Source organism: Phocoena phocoena, chromosome 9 (assembly GCF_963924675.1).
Source record: "Phocoena phocoena chromosome 9, mPhoPho1.1, whole genome shotgun sequence".
Classification (NCBI taxonomy): Eukaryota; Metazoa; Chordata; class Mammalia; order Artiodactyla; family Phocoenidae; genus Phocoena; species Phocoena phocoena.
In genome coordinates, this window is record NC_089227.1 from 76,596,484 (window position 1) to 76,620,438 (window position 23,955).

At 37.4% G+C, this 23,955-nt stretch overlaps 1 protein-coding gene across 1 annotated transcript in view; it reads right to left on the reverse strand.

Moving 5' to 3' along the window:
- Positions 1-23,955, reverse strand: part of TSPAN12 (tetraspanin 12) — a 65,360-nt gene that overhangs the window by 26,378 nt on the left and 15,027 nt on the right. The window contains exons 4-6 of the mRNA XM_065883912.1: positions 23,209-23,291; positions 21,423-21,558; positions 1,037-1,111 (exon numbers count right to left, since the gene is read on the reverse strand). Coding sequence (XP_065739984.1) covers positions 1,037-1,111; positions 21,423-21,558; positions 23,209-23,291 — 294 coding nt within the window. The remainder of the gene's footprint in view (positions 1-1,036; positions 1,112-21,422; positions 21,559-23,208; positions 23,292-23,955) is intronic.

Consider the following 23,955-nt stretch of genomic DNA (forward strand, 5'->3'; position numbering starts at 1 on the left):
ACATATATACACTAATATGTATAAAATAGATAACTAATAAGAACCTGCTGTATAAAAAATAAATTAAATTAAATAAATAAAAAAAAAGAATCTGCTTCGCTTCTTAAGAGCTCTTAAATTTTAAAATGTTGAAGACTGACCTGGGGAACTTGCCACAAATGCAAATACTCAGTCGCTGCCTTTTCCTCTATTCCGATCTAGCAGCTTTGGCCTAGAGCCCTATAATGTGCATTTTAAAGAATCACCCTGGTGGACTCCTGCTGTAGACAGTCCAAAGACTACATGTTGGGGGGAAGAAAACATCATCTTCCTGAAACAGGATTACTCTACAAAGCTCACAGTGGAAGAATCTGACCTGCCACCACAAAAACAGCCAGACTTCACAGACATGCAAAGGTGCTCAACCTCATTGATAATCAATGCACCAATTTTCACCAATGAAGTGAGCAAACATTAAATAAGTAATAATGCCCAATAGAGCAGAGCTGAAGTGTGAGTGGTATACCGAACATGACTGGTAAAATCTTAAGGTTAAGAAACTCTTATTCTCATTCATTCTAACACACACTTCTTAATTTGGAAGATGGTTTGGCTTGCTGCAAACAGAAGGTACATGTTTCCTAGCCATCAGTGTACAGCTGCAGTCAGCATTTTATAAGGTTTTCATGTAGATTTTCAACTTTTCTCAAGTCCTGTTGCAAATGTGAATATTTCCTATTATACACTCAGAAGATGGTGAAATTATTTTAGAACATATCTAATTTTCAGTCTATTATATCCATGTTTAAGCAATCTGTGGAATTAAAGATATATATAGGAATAGAGGAAATGAAAAATCACAAATTATGCTTTGGAACTATGCTTTAGACACAGAAAAGAAAATGCTACATTTCAGAAGTATTGGGAGTATTCATTGTTACCAGATAGCATGAACATTCAAATTAATAGCCATGTGCTTAACAACTCCAGAGTATCTGATTTAAAAGGCTGAACGAATATTGTTTCAGACTGTGGTTATATTCCATTTTGAACTCACCATAATTTCCTGCTCATATGTCCAAACACCACAAGCCAGTTCTACACAGAAAATGACAAGTAAACTTCCAAAATACTGTAGAAGAACAGAAAATGAATGCTGTTAGGATAGAATCAGAGTAAAATAGGGTCATCAGAGACAAGCTAAATATTATTCAGTGTTGTTTATTCAGAGGACAAGAAAACGGAGGCACATGTTCAAGAAGCTCCCTCCCTTGGGAGCAGATGGGGAAAATTTCAGCAAATTTTGAGACATCGGCAGACAGCATTCAATACTCACCTAAGTGGGTCGTTTGGATGGTGCTCCATTTATCAAATGCTTTCATAATTAATTCACTCAATGGATAAGACTACCTCATTTTACAAATGAAGAAATTAATGTGAAAAGTATACAATAGGACTTGTTCAAGAACGTGCATAATAAAATAAATTTTGGAGCCCTAAAGGGACCACTGCAGCCATGTTCTTTGTGCTCTTCCTTGCCACTTCTCCAGTTGCGGAGGTCACTTTACAGAAGTAAACAGTAAAAGGGTGAGAAAGAATAGGTTCTCTGAAAGTTCACTAATTCCAGCAGAATTAAAACAACTCCACTGCTGTCATGAATCCTCCACTCCATTTATGGTGCCAGTCAGGGTGGAAGGATCGGGTAGTGATGATTATTGATTATTCCTCTTCACTGGAATGACAGCTCTATCAAGGGCAGAAATTTACCGTGTTCCTTGTCACAAAGTAGGTGCTCAATAAATTTATTTTACATAATATATGAATAGATAAGAATATATGAAAACAAAGCAGAATGTGGTATGGAGAAAAAGGAACCCTCCTACACTGTTGTGGGAATGTAAATTGGTGCAGCCACTATGGAGAACAGTATGGAGGTTCCTTCAAAAACTAAAAATAGAGTTGCCATATGATCCTGCAATCCCATTCCTGGGCACATATCTGGAGAAAACCATAATTTGAAATGGTACATGCACCCCAAAGTTCGTAGCAGTACTATTTACAACAGCCAAGACATGGAAGTAACCTAACCTGCCATCAACAGATAAATGGATAAAGAAATGTGATATATAATACAATGGAACATTAGCCACAAAAGAGAATGAAATAATTACATTTGCAGCAACATGAGTGGACCTAGAGATTATCATACTAAGTGAAGTAAGTCAGAAGTGAAGTATTTGTCTAAAGACAAATATCATATGCTTATATGTGGATTCTAAAAATAAAATGATACAAATGAACTTATTTGCAAAACAGAACTAGACTTAGAGACATAGAAAACAAACATATGGGTACCAAAGAGGAAAGGGAGGGAGGGATAAATTAGGAGTTTGGAGTTAAAATATACATACTACTATATATAAAATAGATAACCAACAAGGACCTACTATATAGCACAGGGAACTCTACTCAATATTTTGTAATAACCTATAAGGGAAAAGAATCTGAAAAAGGATAGCTATATATACATATATATGTATAACTGAATCACTTTGCTGTACACCTGAAACTAACACAACATTGTAAATCAACTATATTTCAATAAAAATTTTTTTAAAAAAAGCAGAGTGATACAATGGAAAGAGACTGGGAGCTGCCTTGGACTGGGTGATCAGGAAAGGCCTCCATTTTTTTTTTTTTTTTTTTTGTGCAGTACGCGGGCCTCTCACTGTTGTGGCCTCTCCCATTGCGGAGCACAGGCTCCGGACACACAGGCTCAGCCGCTCGGCAGCATGTGGGATCTTCCCGGACCGGGGCACGAACCCGTGTCCCCTGCATCAGCAGGCGGACCCTCAACCACTGCGCCACCAGGGAAGCCCTACGCCTACACTTTCTTTTTCAGGGAGCTCTGAGTCCTAGTCACCCTCGTGTTGATCACTGCACAGAGAATCACTCAGTCACTAGTTTAAGAGCTGGATCTGAGTGAGGCATCTATAAAACTTGGTGTTAATCCACAGTTTAAATAAAACAAAGCCAGCGAAGAATTAAGCAACAACTCCCGTTTAACTCTGTTATGGCAGATAGGGTACATACATATCACATTTCACTACAAAACCGTCTGCTGTCCTCGGCATTATTGAAACACGTGTATATCTCTCCTAATGACGTCAGTATGTGTCTGTCAAGTCCTTACTTTCCCAACACACGTGGTTTGCTGAGATGGTCTGTACCAAGCTAGTCTGCAGGGCAACTCACCCCTCTCCTCCATGAGTGCTGTCCTAGAACAGTGGAAAGAGCTCTGAATTTGGAGTCAGCAGACTGAAGTAACACACTGTGATCTCTGGAAAATCATTAAACTGCCCTGACTTCAGTTTGCTCATCTGTCTGATGAAGATAAAAATAAAGTCCTCTTCACTGTTATCATCTAGGCTGATTTGACACATGGGAAATTGTTTTGGAAAATTTTAAATTTTGAATTTTTAAAGCATTATACAAATGCAATTCTGAACTCGTTTGTGAAATACAATCCAATATGGACTTGCCCTTTCTTCCTGGATTTGACCTTCATTCCCTACAGTGTGCCGCAGTTTCTTCTTCATCATTGTTTTCCAGTATCTCATCTCTTGTTCTTTACCATTTTACCCTTCTCCTTCCCCTGTGTGTCAGGGTTTCTCTGTCTCCTGTATATCAAGCTTCAGAGGCTTCAGCTTTTAAACCAGTCGGCTGCCTCACCCACAATTCACTGCGCTCACTAACCTGCCAGACCATCGGTTCTGGCTGGCAGGGATCTTGTTCGTAAACATTATTTTATTCCCAGTGCTGAAGCAGGACCTGTCACACAGCAGGTATTTAATAAATGTCAGTGGAAATGATGATCAGCTTACCAACTGAAAAAACCAATTTCAGGTTTCCCTGAATTTCTCTGACTAATTTGAGCTCTGAGTTTCTTGTTAACATTTGACTCCCCTTGACTTTGCTTACATTTCTGTACTACATTGCCTCTCTGTTTTACTGTGTGTCTTTCTGGAGGATTATAGTATGATAGTCCAGTGTGTCTTTAAACATATAAGACAATTTACATAGTTAAGGAACCATATGCAGACTCTCCCCATCTTTCCTGAGCTACTATCAACTGAACATTTTAAATAAATAAAGCCTGAGAAAGTGTTTATACAAGGGACTTAGAATGCAATTATTTGCATTAACAAACTATTTTATTTGCTTTAAAAATTAGTTGATACAGACTTTCTTAAAATAGCTAAGTTCTTCTACTGTAATTAAACTAAAATTTGTGTTCTATGAATAAGTTTTATCCCTAAACATATGTTCATGCAAAAACTGCATCAAGTAAGGCAAGCTGATAATAAGATATACCCTCAAAATGATGCAATTAATTAGTGATTTTTTTTTCACCAAATCTCTCAAGCCGAGAATAATTACCTTTCAGTTCAGAAATGAGTGTCCTTACTGATTTAGATCACAGAAGATTAGATAAAACACTGCAGGTGAAATTGCTTTGTTGACTTTTTTCAACTATACAAATGGAAGAACATGAGCTTTGAAATAAAATAGACCTGGCTTCAGATTCTGGCTCCTTTACATACCAGTTGGATGACCTTGAGCAAACCACCTAGCCTCAATTTCCTCATCTGTCAAATAAGAGTGTTAAAATTACCTTGCAGTGTTGCACTAAGGATTCAACCAGGTAGAGTGCTGTCCCACAGGAAGCATTACCTAAAGGGTAGCCACTATTAACCATATCGTAGTATCTATTAGAATATAAACTCCATGAGTACAAGAGATATTATGTTTTAAATACTTAACATACTGCCTGGCATAGAACATGTACTCAGTGAATATTTCTTGAATGGATGTAACTATGACTGGAGGATGACAACAAGTAAAACTGTTCATTTCCTCCTAAAGACTGTTAGTGTCACTCACTCTAAAGAGTCTTCTAAACCCACAAGTTATTTGGTAAAATCTTTAGTAAAATCCCTGTCCAGTGAGAAAATAGCTGGTATTTTTCAAAAGATCTTTATTAGGAAACGAGGGCAGGAAGGGCGTGGAGGGTGGGAAACCAAATTCTTTTTTAAAAATACTGAAATCAATTCGTCTGTTATTTTAAATAAAGCGTTGGCCACAGAATGGCAAGAATGGCACAGTTTAACTAGTCCCTTTGTCCCCTGGATGTATTTGAGGAGGAACGTAAAGGCATGAAATCCCACCTTCCTATTTAACCCTTGGTGACTTGTAAGTCAATGCATCCTCCAGTAGAAATAAGGGGGATTCTTTTCCCGTATTAAAGATTATTTCATCTCATTATATGTGTACAGACAAAAGAATAAAATCTCCAGGAGGTCTTTTCTGAAAGAAACATTCATTTATAAAAATGAGCTGCTTCCCTGACACCTCCCCCACTCCCCAGGATCTCCCACTAAAGAAAGTAGATTAAACACACGCCCTTCTCCCTTCTCCCTGTTGAAGTTTCACTAAAACAATAAAGGGATATTTTAAAAGACATAAACCCAGAGATAAAGGAAAAGGGAAAGAAGACAATAGCAAGTATATTTGGGAAGGTACAAAACAAACAGTTGAGTAGCAAATTTCTCAGCAGTCCCCCAAAAGCTGAATGCTTAATCGGTAGTGGAGAAAGTAGGGAACAACCTGATTCACATACAGAGTCCCTCCAAATGCTTAGGTGCTGGAAGCCCTGGATACTTGCAGAAGTGGATGAAAGTAGGGCTAAAAAAAGGATGATTTGTTGAAAACTTGTTTAGGAAGAAGTTAGAGCCCTCAGGTCCCCTCCCCTACACTATGTAGCTGGGTACTATCCACCCCTACCAGTAAAGAAGTTAGGGGCTATTCTGTGGAACCAGTAAAACAGTCTCAGGACTGGGGACACTAGGTATAGTCGAGGATAAAGCAGAATATGGGAAACAGAATTGGAGTTCAAATTTAAATACCTTTTCCGCAGAGGTTCAAAACCAAAAGAGCATTGGATTTCTCAATAAAATAGTGGAAGCTAGAGGCAGCAGGAGGATGGCTTCAAAATTCTGAGGAAAAAAAATGATTTCCAACCTATAATTCTATAGCCATTAGAATTAACATGGATGGACCTGGAGATTATCTTACTAAGTGAAGTTAAGTCAGACAGAGAAAGACATGTATGATATCACTCCTATGTGGAATCTAATTTTTAAAAAACGATACAAATGAACTTATTTAGAAAACAGAAACAGACTTGCAGATATCGAAAACAAGCTTATGGCTACCAAACGGGAAATGTGGGGTGAAGGGATAAATCAGGAGCTTGAGATTAACATACACATATATACACTAATATGTATAAAATAGATAACTAATAAGAACCTGCTGTATAAAAAATAAATAAAATAAAATTCAAAAATAAATACACACACTACTTATATATAAGATAGATAACCAACAAGGACTTACTGTATAGCACAGGGAACTCTACTCAATATTCTGTGATAACCTGTATGAGAAAAGAATCTGAAAAAGAATGAATATATGTATATGTAGAAATGAATCACTTTGCTGTACACCTGAATCGAACACAACATTGTAAATCAACTATACTCCAATAAGATTAAAATTTTTTAAAAAAAGGAATTAACCTGTAAGGGTATTTAAAGCCATTTTTAGGCATGCAGGCTTTTTAAAAAATGTATTTCCTATGTATGTTTTTCAGGAAACTACTGGAAGATATGCTACCTCAAATGAGAGACTAAACAGAGTAGGACAATGACTTGGATTCCAGGAAACAAGGGATCTAAAACAAAAGGGAGGCAAAGGAAATCTCAGAATGGTAGTAAAGGGGATATTGCGTGACGGCAGCAACTTCAGCAGTCTAGACTGGAGTGGGTCTAGAACGTGCTGAGAGATTTCTTAAAAACAAAAAAAATCATCGATAGAATACCCCAAGTATTTGAATATATGAAGAGAAAACATATATCAGGGGAAGTTTAGAGTTGATTTAGACAGAAAAACATAGAAAACAAGGAGAGTTACAAATTCCAAAAAAAAAAAAAAACCCCAAAGTATCATTCCAGAAAGAAAAAAGTGAACCTGGTAATTTACCTGGCCCATCTGTGAATAACATTTACATAGTCATGAGCATGTAAACACTGTTCTAACCAAAATGATAATATATCTGTGTCGAGCTGAGAGAGGAAGTATGCATGGGGCGGGGCTGGAGGGTGGTACGGCACTGAGGGCAGGAAAAGATACCAGTTCCTCATCTTGCACAGACGTCAATGGATAGGGCTTAAAACTGAAAGAATGAGAAGAGTTAGATAAATATGTGATTTAGAGATATGGAAGTAAATTCCAAGGGAATCTGCAAAAAACAAAGATTGAAAGCAGTTGCCTCTTTCTTAGCAGTGGAAAATGATAAAGGTAGAGGACTACTATTTTTCATAAGAAGTATTTTGGACTTAAATTTACTCTACATTTTGTGTATGAAGCACTCTGATAAAAGTAAAAATAAAATTAAAACAAACAATAGCCCTGCCCCGAAGACTCGACAATCAAGAGGAAGACGCTGGTAGCTGGAGGATTTTATATGTTTTACACAGAAGAGGTTATTCAAAAAGGCTGAAAGTTATAAGTAGCCCAATTACACTTCATGGTTATTGGGAGTAAAGGAGAGGGGTGGCAATTGGAAACTTATACTCAGGTGCTGTCATCCTTTTCCTAAATGTACCTTCAGTAGCTGAAAATAGGGATTCTGTAACAAAATGCAAAAAGTTTATATTTAAATGTGATTTACAGACCCGCCCCCCACCCCCACCCCAGAGGTCTCTTTCACTAGACCCTATTTGGAAATTTGAATGTCTCTTGCAATATTGCTCATAAAACTACACAGGCAGTCTGCTCAAATCAACGTGAGCTGGATTATTTTCCAACTTGGAGAATTCACTTCAGTCACAAAATTTTGAAGTTTAGAACTCTATGTTATGGGCAATTTCGTTCAAGGAGGGAGGCTTGGATTTAGTTTATTTGCTCAAGAAACACACGTGTTTGTATATATAATCAAGTATTGTGAGTATACAAAATTAAAAGTATATAAAAAGTATGTAAAAAATCAAGTATTCTTATAGGTATATATGTGTATGTGCAAATGTATGTATGTATGTACATTTATTAGGTCAAAGGTATATATATACATTGTGTAAGTTATTCCCCAAAACATATTACAAAAATATCATTAGCTGTATGTTTGAAAAGAGAAAATGGAGCTAGGTACATTGAGAGGCAACAGAACACTAAGTTTGTCAGAGCACAGTTCCTGGATTCAGATCCCAGCTCTACCACTTCGTAGTTGGGCAAATCACTTAACCTTTCTGTGTCTCCGTGTCTTCATCTATAAAGTGGAGATAACAATCGTGGCAACCTTATAGTATAGTTGGGAGAATTTAATGATCCAATACACATAAAGCACATACAATAGTGGCTGGCACATAGTACATATTATATCACGGATGTTGGCAGTGGTGTTAGCAATACCTCACGATCCATCATCTATAGACTCCCCCACTACTGAACACAAATGCACACAAGTACATGTTCACACGGGTATTTACAAAACCTTTCTTGTCTTTGAATTAAAACACCTACATTCCCATCTCTGACCTTTTCCAGTAAGGAAAAAAAAAAAAAAAGACTACCAGTAATATCAAAATTTTAAGGATGGCAAAAAAATTCCTTTTTCCCTCCTCCAAATAATGCCTAATTAAAGGCGCAAATGCTGCTTTAACTACTATATAAAATTCCTTGACACTTTATCTCAGTAATTCCATCTCTTTTTATGTTTTGACCTTACATTAAATCAGTCAGATCAGCTTCTTTTAAAGTTAATAGTAAAATTAACTTTTGTTCTTATTCATATCTTACAATTTTCATAATGAAATATAATGTCATATAGCCAATGAGTGCTTAACAGTTCATTAAATTGAACTTTCATAAGAACACTAATAAATGAAATAAGTATTACTTATGTACTGTTAATAATTGATTTAATAAAATTTCAAAGAAAGTAATGTTTGTTTTGTACAAAATATAATTTTCACTTTGGGGAAAATAGATTTATTTAAAATTTTTCCTTTCTAACTTCTATCAATCTAATGAAAAGAAGAAAGCAATCTGCCCTAACAAAGCCAATCAATTTATTGAGAATATTAAACTTTATAAGCAGTTGAGAAGTATAGGAAAAGATACTTTCAATTACTAAGAGTTTTTAAATAGGAACTATGTTCTATTGATATAAAACTTATCCTCATCATATCCAGTTTTATGGATAGAGGACTCTGCGATATAAACTATCTAAAGGAAACAAAAAATCCTATATCCAACCTACGATAAATAGACAAAACAGTTATTCTCCAAACTGTTTTCCTGTATAAATGCCAACTGGAAAAGAATTTTTACATTAACACAAAATTGTAATGTCTTCCACGAAACACTTATATACATAAATTTCTCTGTGTGAGCAAAGCAGATAATAAACCACATATCACAGAACCTCCTCAGTGAGAATATATTTCACTGGGTGAGAAGTAAAAAGTATAAACACTGTAAAAGTTATCTTAATCTGCTAGTCTCTTAATTCACAACTAAAAACTCAGATTGTTTTCTCATAAGTAACATTCAACATAATTTAAAACCACAAAAGTCAGATTTGCTGATCTTGGAACATTAATACAACCTGAGACTCACCTCTCCACAAATAAAAACTATTTCAAAATATAACATACTTTACTGGACATTTGAATATTTTAAAAACACGGTGCCTTTTGACTCCTACCTACGTGCTACATAACCAACTCTTTTAATAAACAAAAAGTTTGATGAAAGGCCTGCATTCACTAAATGATAAATGATAAACTCCAGTCTCTACCCTGTCAAATGCTAAACTCTGCAAGCTTTCAGTGCTAAGTATCTCTATGTCAGTTGTTTATTTTTCCTTTCCCAGTGATTGGAGGTTTAAAAATATTATATTACTTAAAGTTAGTAAATAAGAGAATTCCAGTGCCAAATATTTGTACAAGATAATGGAACGGCTGACATTCTGTTAAGAATCCACCGGGACTAAACTACTAACAGTCCAAGAGCACTTGTGCTTAGAACACATGTCCACACAAAGCCTCTGTTTTAGCCAGGTCTCAAAACGATGTCATAGCAGACACAGGCTTGGTACTTTCTGAAGGCCAACTATTCACCATGTTCTGTGTGTCTTTACAAAATTTTCCAAGAAAAGACAGCATTAAATTTCCTTTCATTTAAGAATTATAAATGAGATGAGTTCAGTCTAATTTAGAAAAAGCTAGAACTATAAACCAGTTTTTGAAGAAACAAAGTCTTGGCATTCCTGAGCCCATGCAGAAAGGTGAGCTAAAGTAAGAAAGTATCGGTATGCTGTGGTCCTTTGTTCATGCTTACATTTGAATAAATACATAGAAGCATCTTTGTAATAATGTATCTTAATTTACTCCCCTTTTCCATTTTATTTACACTGGTAATTTGTTGAGCTAGTTTCTCTATCAAAGATGTTGGTGAAGTTCAGATTAATAAGCTTTTACTTCACACGCTGTTCAAACTCTGAGACAGAGAAACGTATTATGCCAAAATCAGAGGGACTTAGCCAGGGGCCACGGGTTCTCGGGGGCAGAGATGTATATTGTGACAGGTAACACATTAAGGGTAAGGCAATAAAGCAACTGGACACGTTAGACAGGTCACCATGTATATAGCTTCTGTTGCTTTGTAAGCCAGGTCAGCTAAAGTCTGCATGCTCGGCCCCAATGCAAAAGATTTACAGGGTGTTTCTGGTCTCGGAAGAGGTTGTTTCTATGTATTACTGGGCTATTCCTCAGAACGCAAGACAGGAGTCCCCATCACCAGAACCTCGGCAGGAAAGTACAGAGGAAGTACCCTAAGCAACACAGTCAAAGAACACCAGACTCAATTCTGATCCAACTCATGCCTCTCAGACGCAAACGCGGCCAGATACCTCACAAACACAAGAGGAGTGAGTTCATTACCACCGGCGTCTTTAGGACAACATCATTTACAAGACAACAGATTAGGAAATTGGAAATTTTAAAGGATTTTATTAGGTAGGAAGGGAATTCATACTTTAATATCTGCAATAACTTTTGAATCATTCTATAACTATATTTGTGAAAGTATCTTCTAAATCACTTTCTTTTGTTTTACCTTTATTTTCAGACAAGATATACATTTTAACTTACCTTTGTACATTCTCCAGAAAAACCTCAAACCTATTTGTTAAAAGAGTATTAAAGGGAAATCTTTCCATTAAATTTTATAAATCCACAAATACAAATATTTATTATAAGTGAAGAGGTTCATTCTTTTTTTTCTTCTTGATAAATCTATTCCAGCAAAAACACTTTCTTCCTGAACCAAAAATATGTATTTTCTTTTTTAAAATAATAAAGTAGAAGAACACAAGCTGATCCACAGTCATGCTTAATGTTCAGAGAAAGAAAACCATATGTGAATAATGATAAAATCACTAAATTGTCACCAAAGTTGCCCAAACATCAGTAATTCAGTCTAATTGGTAGAAGGAACAATTTGAATTAAATAGCATGAATTACAGATCAATTTTAGAGAAATGCATGCTTGTTACAACAAATATTTTAGCTATAAGAATATTGAAAATTGATAAGCAGATCCTTAAAGACCTGCTTTTATAAACAGATTAATGATGATTTGAAAGGAGCATATCCATTATCTGTAGGTAAGTGCTTCTAACATGCTTAAAAAGTTTGTTCTCAAACAAGTTAAGCAGTTCTACAACAATCCTCTGCTACTAGTCAATTGTTTATGGAACGTTTTTTTCCCCCCTGAGCCTGGGAAATTGTGGCAGCATTCCAAAGAGCTACTGTTCTAACCATTCCACAAGAGCCCTTGGCTGGCTGGTCTCCCTAAGGGCATCCTAGCCCCACACCCAGTTTCCTGGTGCCTACTTTAGCTTACTAACTATAATTTTGCTATTAAACCTGAATTAAATACATCCAGATTAATAAAATTTTGTTTACAATGTACATCTGGGAAAAAAATTCTAAAGCGTTAGCTAGACTGCCCCACCTGAAAACCTTTATTCCTTCATCAGTAAAGGCACATTGTTAGAATAAAATACGTCTTCCATTCTCTCTTCCATCATTAAAAAGGGTTCTCTAAATGTGAAGCCCCCTTAGCCCAGAATGGCAGGACCAGGTAGCTATCTTCTCCCAGGTAAATGAGAAAAAGGCCCAGACGAAAGCAAGAACAGACACTGCTTCCTGGGTTATGTAGCAAAAGAGATATCCCATCACTCTGCAGCTCCCAAAACTTCACACTGCAGAGTATGTGCACAAGATATATTCAAGATATCTCCATAATTTGGCCCTAGGTCACACAGCCAAGTCTCAGCCTTGTAAGACTGGCACACGTCTACCCAATGACCTACACATGCCCTTTGCCAAGCACTCCATGAGCTTCTGAGTCTTTTCACAACTGCTCCCTCCACTAGCCTTTCAATTCCTCAAAGTCCCTTGCTTCCCCTGCAAAGGCCCTTCTCCCACCTCTGCCCATGAATCACCAGCCACCCAAATTCTGCCCTCCCCCTCAGATCTCAGTTCAAATGATTCCTCATGTCCTTTTATTAAATGCTCTTGGTAGAACAAGGCTATCTATTGTTCCTTACAGTTCTTTTAAAGTACTTTAATAACACAAAAGAGAACTTTTAGAATTAAAATATTTTAATTACAAAAGGCAAACTTCTCCAAACTTGTTAAAAGTTATCAGTCTGTGTCTTCAACTGGGCTGTGTAAACCCTGCACAGAACCTGAAAATTTATAATATTTTAAATGCTTGTTTCCTAGAAGAGACACTGAAAAGATTCATATTTTTACTTAACTAGCAACAATTCTTACATTGGCACGTATCATCTAATAAAATTCCAACTTTCTTAAAGATGTTTCTAAAATGTCTTCATAGTTGTAACCATATTGCGGAAATCTGTAGTTTCCAAATTTTAAAGATTTGAAACTAAAATGATGGTAATCTAAAGAAAGTTCAGGGATAATCACTTATTTCCAAATAATTCAAATGTAGTGCTTAAGAGGAATACTAAGTGATACAACTACAGTGTTTATACATTTTAAATAAAATTTAAATTAGTGTTTCTGTCATGTGAGCTGAGAAGATTGATCTTAATCTGAGCACATAATTGGAGCCTGTAATAACCCTTTATCTGAATAAAGGGGGAAATGGGGACTTCCCTGTTGGTCCAGTGGTTAAGACTCCACGCTTCCACTGCAGGGGGCACAGGTTCAATCCCTGGTCAGGGAACTAAGATCCCACATGCCATGCAGCGAGGCCAAAAAAAAAAAAAAAATCCCTGCTATGAATAAAGGGGGAAATACATGGATCACAATTCTGAAAAAGTAGGTGTTTTTAATTTAGGAAATTTCATGAAAAAAACCTTTAACTCATAAGCTATTATTTAGTCATCAAATTCATCAGATATTGCATATTAAGTAAATATTCAACATCATTTTTCTATACAGGTTTTCTGAAAGCTACTTTCCTCATTATAGCTTAAGCAGCTTAATTCTCTCGTCTTTTACGTGTCATTTGCTTGTCTATTGATTTAACTCTGTTTCCTGAGTCATCTAGACACTGATATGATTTTGAATGAATAGCTACTGTTTTACCTTGGCCAAAGGAAGTCAATAGGTGTTGGACCCAGATGTCAAAGCAAAAACTCTACACAATTGCTGAATTAACCTCAAGGTAGCATTTGCTGAACCTGTAACCAGCATCCACAGCAGAATCACCCCTTCAGAGCACGTGCTGCCTGAGAAATATCTGTCACTGAACTCTGAACAGACTAGGGATATTCACCAAATCAATGGGTATAGATTTATATGGCTTATATTTAACCAAAGTTATCGCAAATATATATAATAAGAAACAATATATAACAAAGCTTAAAATGCGTACCATGACAGAGTATACCTAAATTATACCAAAGTCAGAAATACAAAACTTTGAGCCATTCATACTTCAAACCCTAAAGTAAGCAAAAAGTCCAAAGAACACTCAAGATCCTGTCACAAAGACCCACCACTAAGGGCATGAATATCATGACATTTCCTTTTAGAGACGTCTGCTTGTGTGCTTTTCTGGGGTATAATTAGAGACAGTCAAACCAACATCACTGAAGAAACAGAAAGGTTAATGGAACTCTGTCCTGGGCTTTGTGTGCATACAAAACCGAGATGTGCAAGCTGAGCTTCCGGATGCAGAAATGCCTACATCATCTTCAGTTTCCTCTGCTTGAAATTTTTGTGAGTTTAACAACTAAATTTTAAAGCTATAGCTCTAAAAGAATTCTAGTTAATATGTCAAAATAAAACGTATATATTGAAGGGATATGTTTCTATTAGATGAAAAACGCATACATATTGAATAATACCCCGTTTCCTCATGTCAAGTAATACAAACATTACTACCATGTGCAAAAAATTCTATCTCAGCAAAGTCTGCTGAATTCAGCTGCCTTCCACTCAGTCCTCAAACTCTAGTCTTAGTCTAGACCCCGTGCATGGCTTCCAAAGACTAGGGTATAACCACTAACCAGCCTTCCCAATGCCTCCAGCCCTTAATGTTACCATTTCATTAAATGCTGGAAACACCCATTGGCTCTCTATAGTCCAAGGGATAACATCAGACTGTCCTACAAAGACCTTCATGGTTGGACTACTTCATGCGCTTTTCACTGACACCATAGTTACACGGAACTTCTAAGTTTTGCCTAAACTTGCCATGTTCTTTCACTCTTCTGTATCTTTGCACATACTCTTCATGTGGCTTCCCTCCTCCACCAGAAAACTCTTACACATTTTCAACATCCAGCTCAAATAAAGACTCTCCTGCCAAGCCTACTGGAAATCTCCAACCACTCCTCGTTCGGGGTTTCCACACTAATTTATTTATAAGCTTAATACTGTATCATGCTGTGATATTTTCTTTGCACTCGCCCATTTCATCTTTGTATCTCATGTCTATCACAGACTGAGTACTCAGTATATGTTTACAGAGGGAAAAAGGAAAGAGAGGGGAAGGACAGAGGGCAGAAAGGGAAAGAGAAGTTGTTTGATTCTTGGACAGGATAAGGGAGAACGATGGTCGAATTTTTAGAGTTCCTTCCTTAATAAGGACATTAAAAGATTATATTTTTAAAAGTTGAATGACTACTGAATACCTTGGATTACAGATGAAGCATATTTAAGTTTTATAGAAATAGTGCCAGTAATTAATTAAATGTATTCCAGTCACTGGGTGTTGGAATGAAACACGTATAGACATAGAGCATAAGTTGAATCTGAATGCTAAGGAAAGCAGCTAGCGGTGTGTATCTTCAGGCATCCTACTTCCCCTCAGGTGTAAAATAAGTCTAACCATATAAAGTTGCTATAAGTATTTTCTGAGAAAACAGAGTGAAACTCTGGGTAGATGCTGAACATGCAATCAATGATATGATGGACTTTGATTTAGAAATAAAGGTGCTAGGCTATCAACCAAAACTATAAATAGCAAATAATAAAGATATTTAACTTAATAATTTAATTTTAACTTAATGGGTTATAAGGAGCTGTATAATTATTAAATGTATAACTACTTAAAAGAAAGACTTAAACAGAGTCAGTAGAAAATTAACTACTATTTAAAGATATTCCTGTTTTGCATTATGATTTTAAATAACAGAAAACTGAGGATGGTTAATTTCTCCATGGCCATTAAAAACGTACTTGATTTCTCTTAAGAGAATCATTTCAAACATGGTTCAACCACTGGATATTTTAAGAAAGCTTTAAAAGTGCTTCCACACAATCACTAGCTATGTGCAAATTCTCTGGGATAATAAAAGTGAAAAAAAAGAAAAGAAAACCTTCCCTTTTAAATACAAGGTACTGATCTTAAACATGTAAGGCGCAGGCAACTTAATTTCTGACCAGTGCCTGACAAGTTGTGGTTTGCTGGCAGCCGAGCATATATTAGCAACACTCTCTGACAAATGACGATCTCCTGACGGTGACATTCAGCTGTTGTCGATATTGTAAACATGTCTGTTCAATCTGTTTACATTCCCCCTGAGCTGGCACTGCTTTCCTAATGCCTCTGTTAATAGCAAGGTAGAACTGCAATAACAAATGAATTTCATTTAGTCTACAGCTAAAAGCCTTGGGAAGTACCCATCTAAAGCATGAAACCAGTTTCCATTTAGCTTTAATTTCTCTTGTAAAGAGAAAAGGAATTTCTGTTACCGAAATTACTTTGAAAGTCATGGCACATTCAAGCTTATCTTCCTATTCATTTTGGCTTGTTTTCCCAATATAATTAGAATTTAATTACTTGTAATATCCTCCTATATGTATATAAAAGTTGCTGTTCTGTGACAGTTTCATATTTATTAAGAACAAATCTGGTTAGAGTAGGGTTGCCAAATTCAGCAAGTAAAAATACAAGATGCTCATTTAAATCTGAGTTTCAGATAAAAAATAATGTTTTAGTAGATGTATATCCTAAATATTGCATGGGACAAACTTATACGAAACTATTATTTGTCGTCTATCTGAAATACAAGTTTTATTGGATGCCCTGTAGTTTATTTAGGAAACTTAAATTAGGGTGTTTTAGCAATCTGCATCTATAATTCAATAAAAGGGTCGACTTCATGACCAAGGTTCACCAGAAATGTTTTCCTACAGGTGGTCTCTTAGCCTGCAGTTGTTTTGTTGGAGGGGTGAGCGTGGGAAGGCAGGTCGGTTATAAAGATCTGTTTTGAGCCTCTCTCACTTTTTCTTGATCAGTCTGATGAATAATGGCATTTTGACTTTTGCTTAAACAGCATCATAGCCCAGTTGCCAGACCTTTTCTTAGTAATCATTCAAGAGCTGTGGCAGCTCTCAGAGATACTGGTGGTCTTTTTTTTTTTTTTTAAAAAAAAAAAAAAAGCTTTCTTCTCTAATCTGGTTTTACAGGTCTTAAAAGTGAAGCGCAATTTTGAGTACAAGGAAATGGAAAAGTTGGATTGAATGCATTGGGCTTATTTAAACGTTTGCATCCAAAATTAAGGAACCTCCTAATTAAAAAAAAAAAAATTAGGATAAAAAGCTAAAGGATAAGAGGCCCGCATACCACACACAAAAAAGCTAAAGGACATAAAGGAAGAAATCACGTGAGTTTCGTTGCAAATATTTGCCAAGGACCTAACATCCTGTCATATCCTGCGTTAGTACTCACCCCTTTAACAGGCCACTGTTGTCAAAACCTATGTACCAGCCAGGCTCCTCCCTGAAAATCTCACCCTCTTCACTGCCTTCCAGACACCATCCTCCCTATCTGATGTGCTGGCCACTTCGACTCACACTGTTCTAATTTCCTGTCTATTACTCGATTTCAAAAAAAGTTATTAAAGCAATAGGCAAGATGAATGGTTCATATTATCAAGTTGTTTGTAGTCCGGCAGTTTGGGCTGGTTATAAAAAAAGGGAAATTTATAATAGGAGAAACGCACTGGACTTCAAAAGTTGAGACATGTCTGTTGGAGACATCGGTAAAGGCCCAATGAGAATGGGCTTGGCAGTCAGAAACACAGAGGTCTGAATCAAAGCTTTACCTGCCAGTGCTGAGTGACCTTGGACATATTACTGAACCTCTCTGAACCTCATTTGTAATCATCTCTCTTAGATGACTGTTGTTGAGTTTAAAATGAAAGATCATAGGGAAAATGTTTTATACAATGTGAGATGCCTAATCCTTAAGATATACTAAGTATTAATTATTAAATAATACTAAGATACTTAATCATTTAAGAAAAGGCAGCAATTACAGAGTAAAATAGTGAAGTTGTTGCAAACATGTTGTTCGAACTAGACCGTGATGATCTGAATACCATATACTCCATTTACTAGCTATGCAAACAGGCAAATCACTGAGCCAACCTGTGCTTCCTTTCCTCATCTATATTATGGGAATAATTATAGTGTCTGTCTCGAAATTGATTAATTAATGTAAAGCCCTTCATATAAAAATTTCATTTAAACCTCTACGAGTCTGGAAGCATTACAGTTTGTCAACACATGAGAAATGTTAACTACTTGGATTATCATCATCATCTTTGTCATTATTACAATTTCAGGAGGTAGTATTTCAGGCAAATTGTAATGGGTTGGTAGTACTGAAACAAAAGCATTAAGAAGAAATTCCCAGCTAAGGGACAGCAGGAGTAAGAGCAGGAAAGAACAGTCAGAAAATGAAGTAGGTAAGAGAGCTAAAAATGGCAGATGAAGGTTTGATTGCAGAAGAGCTTGACGCAAGGTTGAAGTGTCTCTGAACACTTCATTACCCAACCAGAAGTCTTTCAAGGTTTCGGAACAGAGGAGTAATGTGATCACTGTTGCATTGTATTAACGGGGAGCACTGGTTTGGGGTAAATTAGGAGACAACAGAGGCAGGAAGTTTAGTTAGGGGGCTCTGCACTGTTTCAGCAAGAAGTCAGGAGAGGGACCTCCCTGGTGGCACAATGGTTAAGAATCCGCCTGCCAGTGCCGGGGACACGGGTTCAATCCCTGGTCCAGGAAGATCCCACATGCCGCAGAGCAACTAAGCCCGTGTGTAACAACTACTGAGCCTGCGCTCTGGAGCCCGCGAGCCATAACTGCTGAAGCCCGCGCACCTAGAGCCCATGCTCCGCAACAAGAGAAGCCACCGCGATGAGAACCTTGCGCACTGCAATGAAGAGCAGCCCCCGCTCACGGGAACTAGAGAAAGCCTGTGAGCAGCAACGAAGACTCAACGTAGCCAAAAATGTAAAAATAAGTAAAATAAATTAAGGAAAAAAAGTCAGGAGAGCCTGAACCTGGGCATTCCAAATAAGAAAAGAAGGGAACGGATCCTGAGATTGTAAAACTAGAACCTACAGGATTTGACAACTGTTTAGAGAAGGAGGCTATGGAAAGAAAGGCAGAGAAAAAACTGCCTGAGAAGCAGATCAGATGCAGATCAGTTACGAGTAACAGGTAATTGGGAGCTGAGACCACAAATCATTCTTCAAGCAAAGGAAAGGTTGTGCTGGGTTTAGACAGAGTAACATCTAGGAACTTGCTAAGAGGAGACAGGCAGCCCGATGGGAATGGGGCACAAACTGCCACAGATAGATAGTCAACGGGAAGGAACAACCAAGAGCTGACGGCAGCCAGGGACACGTGGAACAGCGATGCACCAAAAGCTGCTTTGTGGACAAGAGTACATCCACCAAAAGGGGCGGGATGGGATAAAGCAGTATCAGTCTACGCCAGTCATCCTCCTGGAGGAGAGGCTGACCCCTTGGGACTGAGCTTGGAGCTCTTCTCTAGCCTCAGTACTCAGAGTAAATCTTATTAGAGGTCTTGTGAGACAGTAGTGAAATTGCCTATCCACTGTGTATACACTGGTCTGATGGCAAAGGCTAATAGTGCCTATATTCTCCATAAATGTTTGAAGAATGAATGAATGAACAAGTTTCTGGCCCTTAGAACCTCAGTCCTCCACGTCACCTGTGCAGCATAAGGTTCTTTCCAACATCACAAACTAGCTCCCATGCACACGTCTCTATGACTCATCCTGCCCCAAGGAGAGCCCAAGTTACCTCGTTATTTGTCAAATTGTTTTACTTGCATTCAAGCGATCTAATGGAATGCGTAAATGGTTTTCAAAATATGTTCCTAAAAGTCTTTGAAGTTCCATGAAATATGCTATCCTACCCCACCCCACCTCTACAGTCCAGGAACCATCCAGAATCATACCAGTTGGGAGGAGGAAGAACAGCAGCTATATTTAAATTGGTTGTATACATAGGACATCGTTGTAAGATTGTGGTTTTAAAAAAGGATTCTGAGATTTTTTTTTTTTGAGTTTCAATACCTTATCCATCCCTTAAACTGTAAGTTTCATATAAAGTAAGTACTTTAGTTTGTTTAAATTATTGTCCAAATTTCTTGAATTGCAACATAGGTTCCAAACCCTTCCACCTCCTCTCCCCTGAGAGAAGAAAATTAATGACATATTATAAATAAAATACAGTCAAAAGCATTGTATACCAAAGTGAACAGAAGTAAGGCAATGGGCATGTCCCCTTTCTCTGCAGCATTTTCTGTTTTCCAATCATGGACCTAAAGAGTTATCCTCCACGAAGCCAAGTAATACATTAACACAGGTTGTTCTTGTGAAATGCGAAGCTTTAGTTCAGCTTCACACTAAGAGTCTGTTTTAATGGGCTTGGGACGGGAGCTAGTCAAGCCCTGGTGTGCGGGAGCTGTCTCCTGAGAGCCAATCTGTGCTCATCTCTCCCCAGCTCTGCATTCAGTAATGGCAAGTTGGTAGCCTGAAATCGACCATGCTGGGAGTATTTACATCACAGAAATCTTCAAATGCTACAAATCAGGGCTTTTTCTCTGCTCAGATATCCAGCTTATCAGCACACCATAAAAAAACCTTTTTGTAAGTTCCCTACAAGAAATGAGTGCACAGATACCATTGAGAACTACGGCAAAGAAAGGAATATACTCAATGAATTACTTTTTAGGAATCTGACATGTCTGCAATTACATGTTAGCAGCCTCAACCCCCTGGGGCCGTTAACATATAATATTTTATACAATCAATGAGCTTCAAAACTCTATCTGTAAACTGTATTTTTAATTGACTCAAGTTTTTAATGTTAAAAGAGGGTTTGCTAATTTTTGAATTAAAGGCATAATCATAGATTTTGGAATCATAGAGCTTGAGTGCTGAAGGGAATTTAAGAAGTAATTTAGTCCAACTGTTCCAGAATTTTTAAAAAAACAAAACACTAAAACTATAGAAACTGAGACTCATATCCACTAACCTATGTAAAGGCAGTGCCGGGATTATGATGTCTGTTTGCTACCTCACCACCTGAATTTCCACATGGGTTTAAGTGGTGGGTTTGGTTAAAACAAGAAAAGAGAGAAAGAAACAGAGTTCCATTATGACGTCTCAGTTCTAGTCCCGAGGGGCCTGTTGGAGTGGTAATAAGGTCCGTGACACTAGAAAAAATTTCTACTTTCAAATGAAAATGTCAACACATTGCCTGAGTGAAATAATTAAATAGTGTACATATTTCCACACCTCATCTTCCGAGTACAGCAAATACTTGTACCGAAATCGTCTCTCATGGAAAGAACGCTTCCCTTCTCACAGGATGTTGAACAATGAGCACAGATTAGGGAACCGCTATCACAGTTCCCTAAGCATGTAACCTTGTGCACTGATGAACCAATTATACATTACTGGTTGGTCTTTTTAACCACAATAAAGAATAGATATAAACACCGTACCCATGCAAGAAGCAAGAGATTTCTTTTTACTGTTCCACAGTATCCTAACATCCCCACGATGATCAGGAAACAGCAAACAGCAATCATGACTGGATGAACCACAGGAAAATAAGTCAAGATGACAGCCTCCTCTACCCTGAAAGAAGAAAAATAATGTCATATTATAAATAAAATATAACCAAAATGCACCCAAGACATAGTACAAGACACAACTGACTTGTGTTAATAATCCTTTAAATCATCATGCCTCAAAGCTGAAGACTGGATTTCTATTTCAGAATCACTGAACAATCACCAATTTGCTTGCTCGTTTTATTTTTTGTCTTGTTTGGTTTAGTTTTTTATACAAGTGGTAGCCTTCCTACCTCAGCTCATTTAAAATATAAGATAGAGGTTGTCAGTAAAAAGTCGATCTAATGTTAGCTCTGAAGCCTTAACCTGAGGACACCACATGAGACTTTTCACTATTTCTTTTTTTGTTTATAAATTTATTTATTTATTTATCTATTTATTTATTTTTGGCTGCATTGGGTCTTTGTTGTTGCGCATGGGCTTTCTCTAGTTGTGGCAAACAGGGACTACTCTTCGTTGCGGTGCACGGGCTTCTCATTTTGGTGGCTTCTCTTGTTGCGGAGCACAGGCTCTATGTGTGTGGGCTTCAGTAGTTGTGGCACACAGGCTTAGTTGCTCTGTGGCATGTGGGATCTTCCTGGACCAGGGCTCAAACCCATGCCCCTGCACTGGCAGGCGGATTCTTAACCACCACGCCACCAGGAAAACCCTTTTCAACATTTCTTAACTGAGAAGACTCTCCCTACTCTTCTCTGGTCTGGGACTCCATATGCAGTGTGCACTTTCTCCCCAACAAATGACCTTTCCCAAAGATGTGAAACACTGCTATGGAAGGGAAATTGGTCTGAATTAAAAGGAAGGGAGGAAAATGCTTTCTGCTAAGACTATGAAAAAATTATTAACTAGAGCCATAACAGTACGAGTAATAATTAAGATAACAAAAAACGACCGTTACAAAGTGCTTACTAAGCTCCATCGTGTTAAGGACTTTATAGAAATGTATCTCAGTTAATCCTTAGGAAAATTCAGAGTGGTATTTAATACAATCCCCATTCAGAAATGAAGAAACTGAGGCTCAGAGAAGTTAAGTAATTTGCCCTTTGAGATGTTAGTGAGTCAATCCTTGAAACTGGGTAAGAAAATGACATTTGGGGTTTGGTTTTCATTAGCTCAGGAATATGAAGGCAAGAAGTTGGTGATCATTTTCTTAAGGAAAAGTAGCTGTGTCGTCCTTTATACACAAATATGACACGGCTGGCACACTGTCAGAAGGACAGGCGAGCGGTATTACCATAACCAGAAGTGTCCTCTAGAACCAGTGGCACACCTTAATGAGATGCTGGAAAATGCAAGTGTTGCCATGGGCAGGAAAAACTTTCCAAACGATCGTGGATGAGCACTACCGTCTAAACACCCTAGGGCAATGTTACTTAGAAACTAGTGTCTGAGGAAACCCTGATGAAAGAAATCAATCTTTTTTTTTTTTTTTTTTTCCGTACGTAGGCCTCTCACTGTTGTGGCCTCTCCCGTTGCGGAGCACAGGCTCCGGACGCGCAGGCTCCGCGGCCACGGCTCACGGAGCTAGCCACTCCGCGGCATGTGGGATTTTCCCAGACCGGGGCATGAACCCGTGTCCCCTGCATCGGTAGGCGGACTCTCAACCGCTGCGCCACCAGGGAAGCCCTAGAAATCAATCATTAATCATAAAGCCTACCTTGTTTCTGCAGTTAAAGTCAGAACATTATTTAGGTAGTCCCTCATCCAAGCGGAAACTGCCAACACGCTGATGGACATTAACTGGGGGGAAAAAAATACAAACTGGTGACGAAGGATTTATGCACCATGCTCTGCAGGACTCATAATAAAAAATTAAGGAGTTTACTTACATAATCATTATGTTTTTTCCTAATTACCGTTTACCACCTGTTGAAATTTACTATTACTATAAATATCTGCCATTCTGTTTTGTAATCATGTCATAGCTACTAAATAGAATGTCACTAAACAGTATACAGATAGCGGAACTATTAGATACGGTAGTACAGGACAGGAATTGTACAGAACAACTAAATTATCCAATGTACAACATAAGCCTAAAACACGTCATATGTAAAAGCAAGGGAGCAATCAAATACTACTGATGTTGTCCAAAAACATCACAGGAGCTAACTTCAAAGGACTTCCATTGGCTAAAGTTAAACAATTTGAGCATGGAAATAATAGTCATAATAATAATAATAAATGCAACGGTTTAAAACATCCAATATGCTAAAATCTATGAATTCACAATAATAGTTAAACAAAACTCATTAGCCAGCTTTGGAGGATGTTGGATATTCAACTCATTATTCAGAAAACTGATAAGAATCCAATATTTATCCAATCTTTCCTATACGAACTAAAGAAAAGAACCAAAGACTTAATGAAAGTTTTTAATGGGAGAATGTCTGCTAATAAGTAC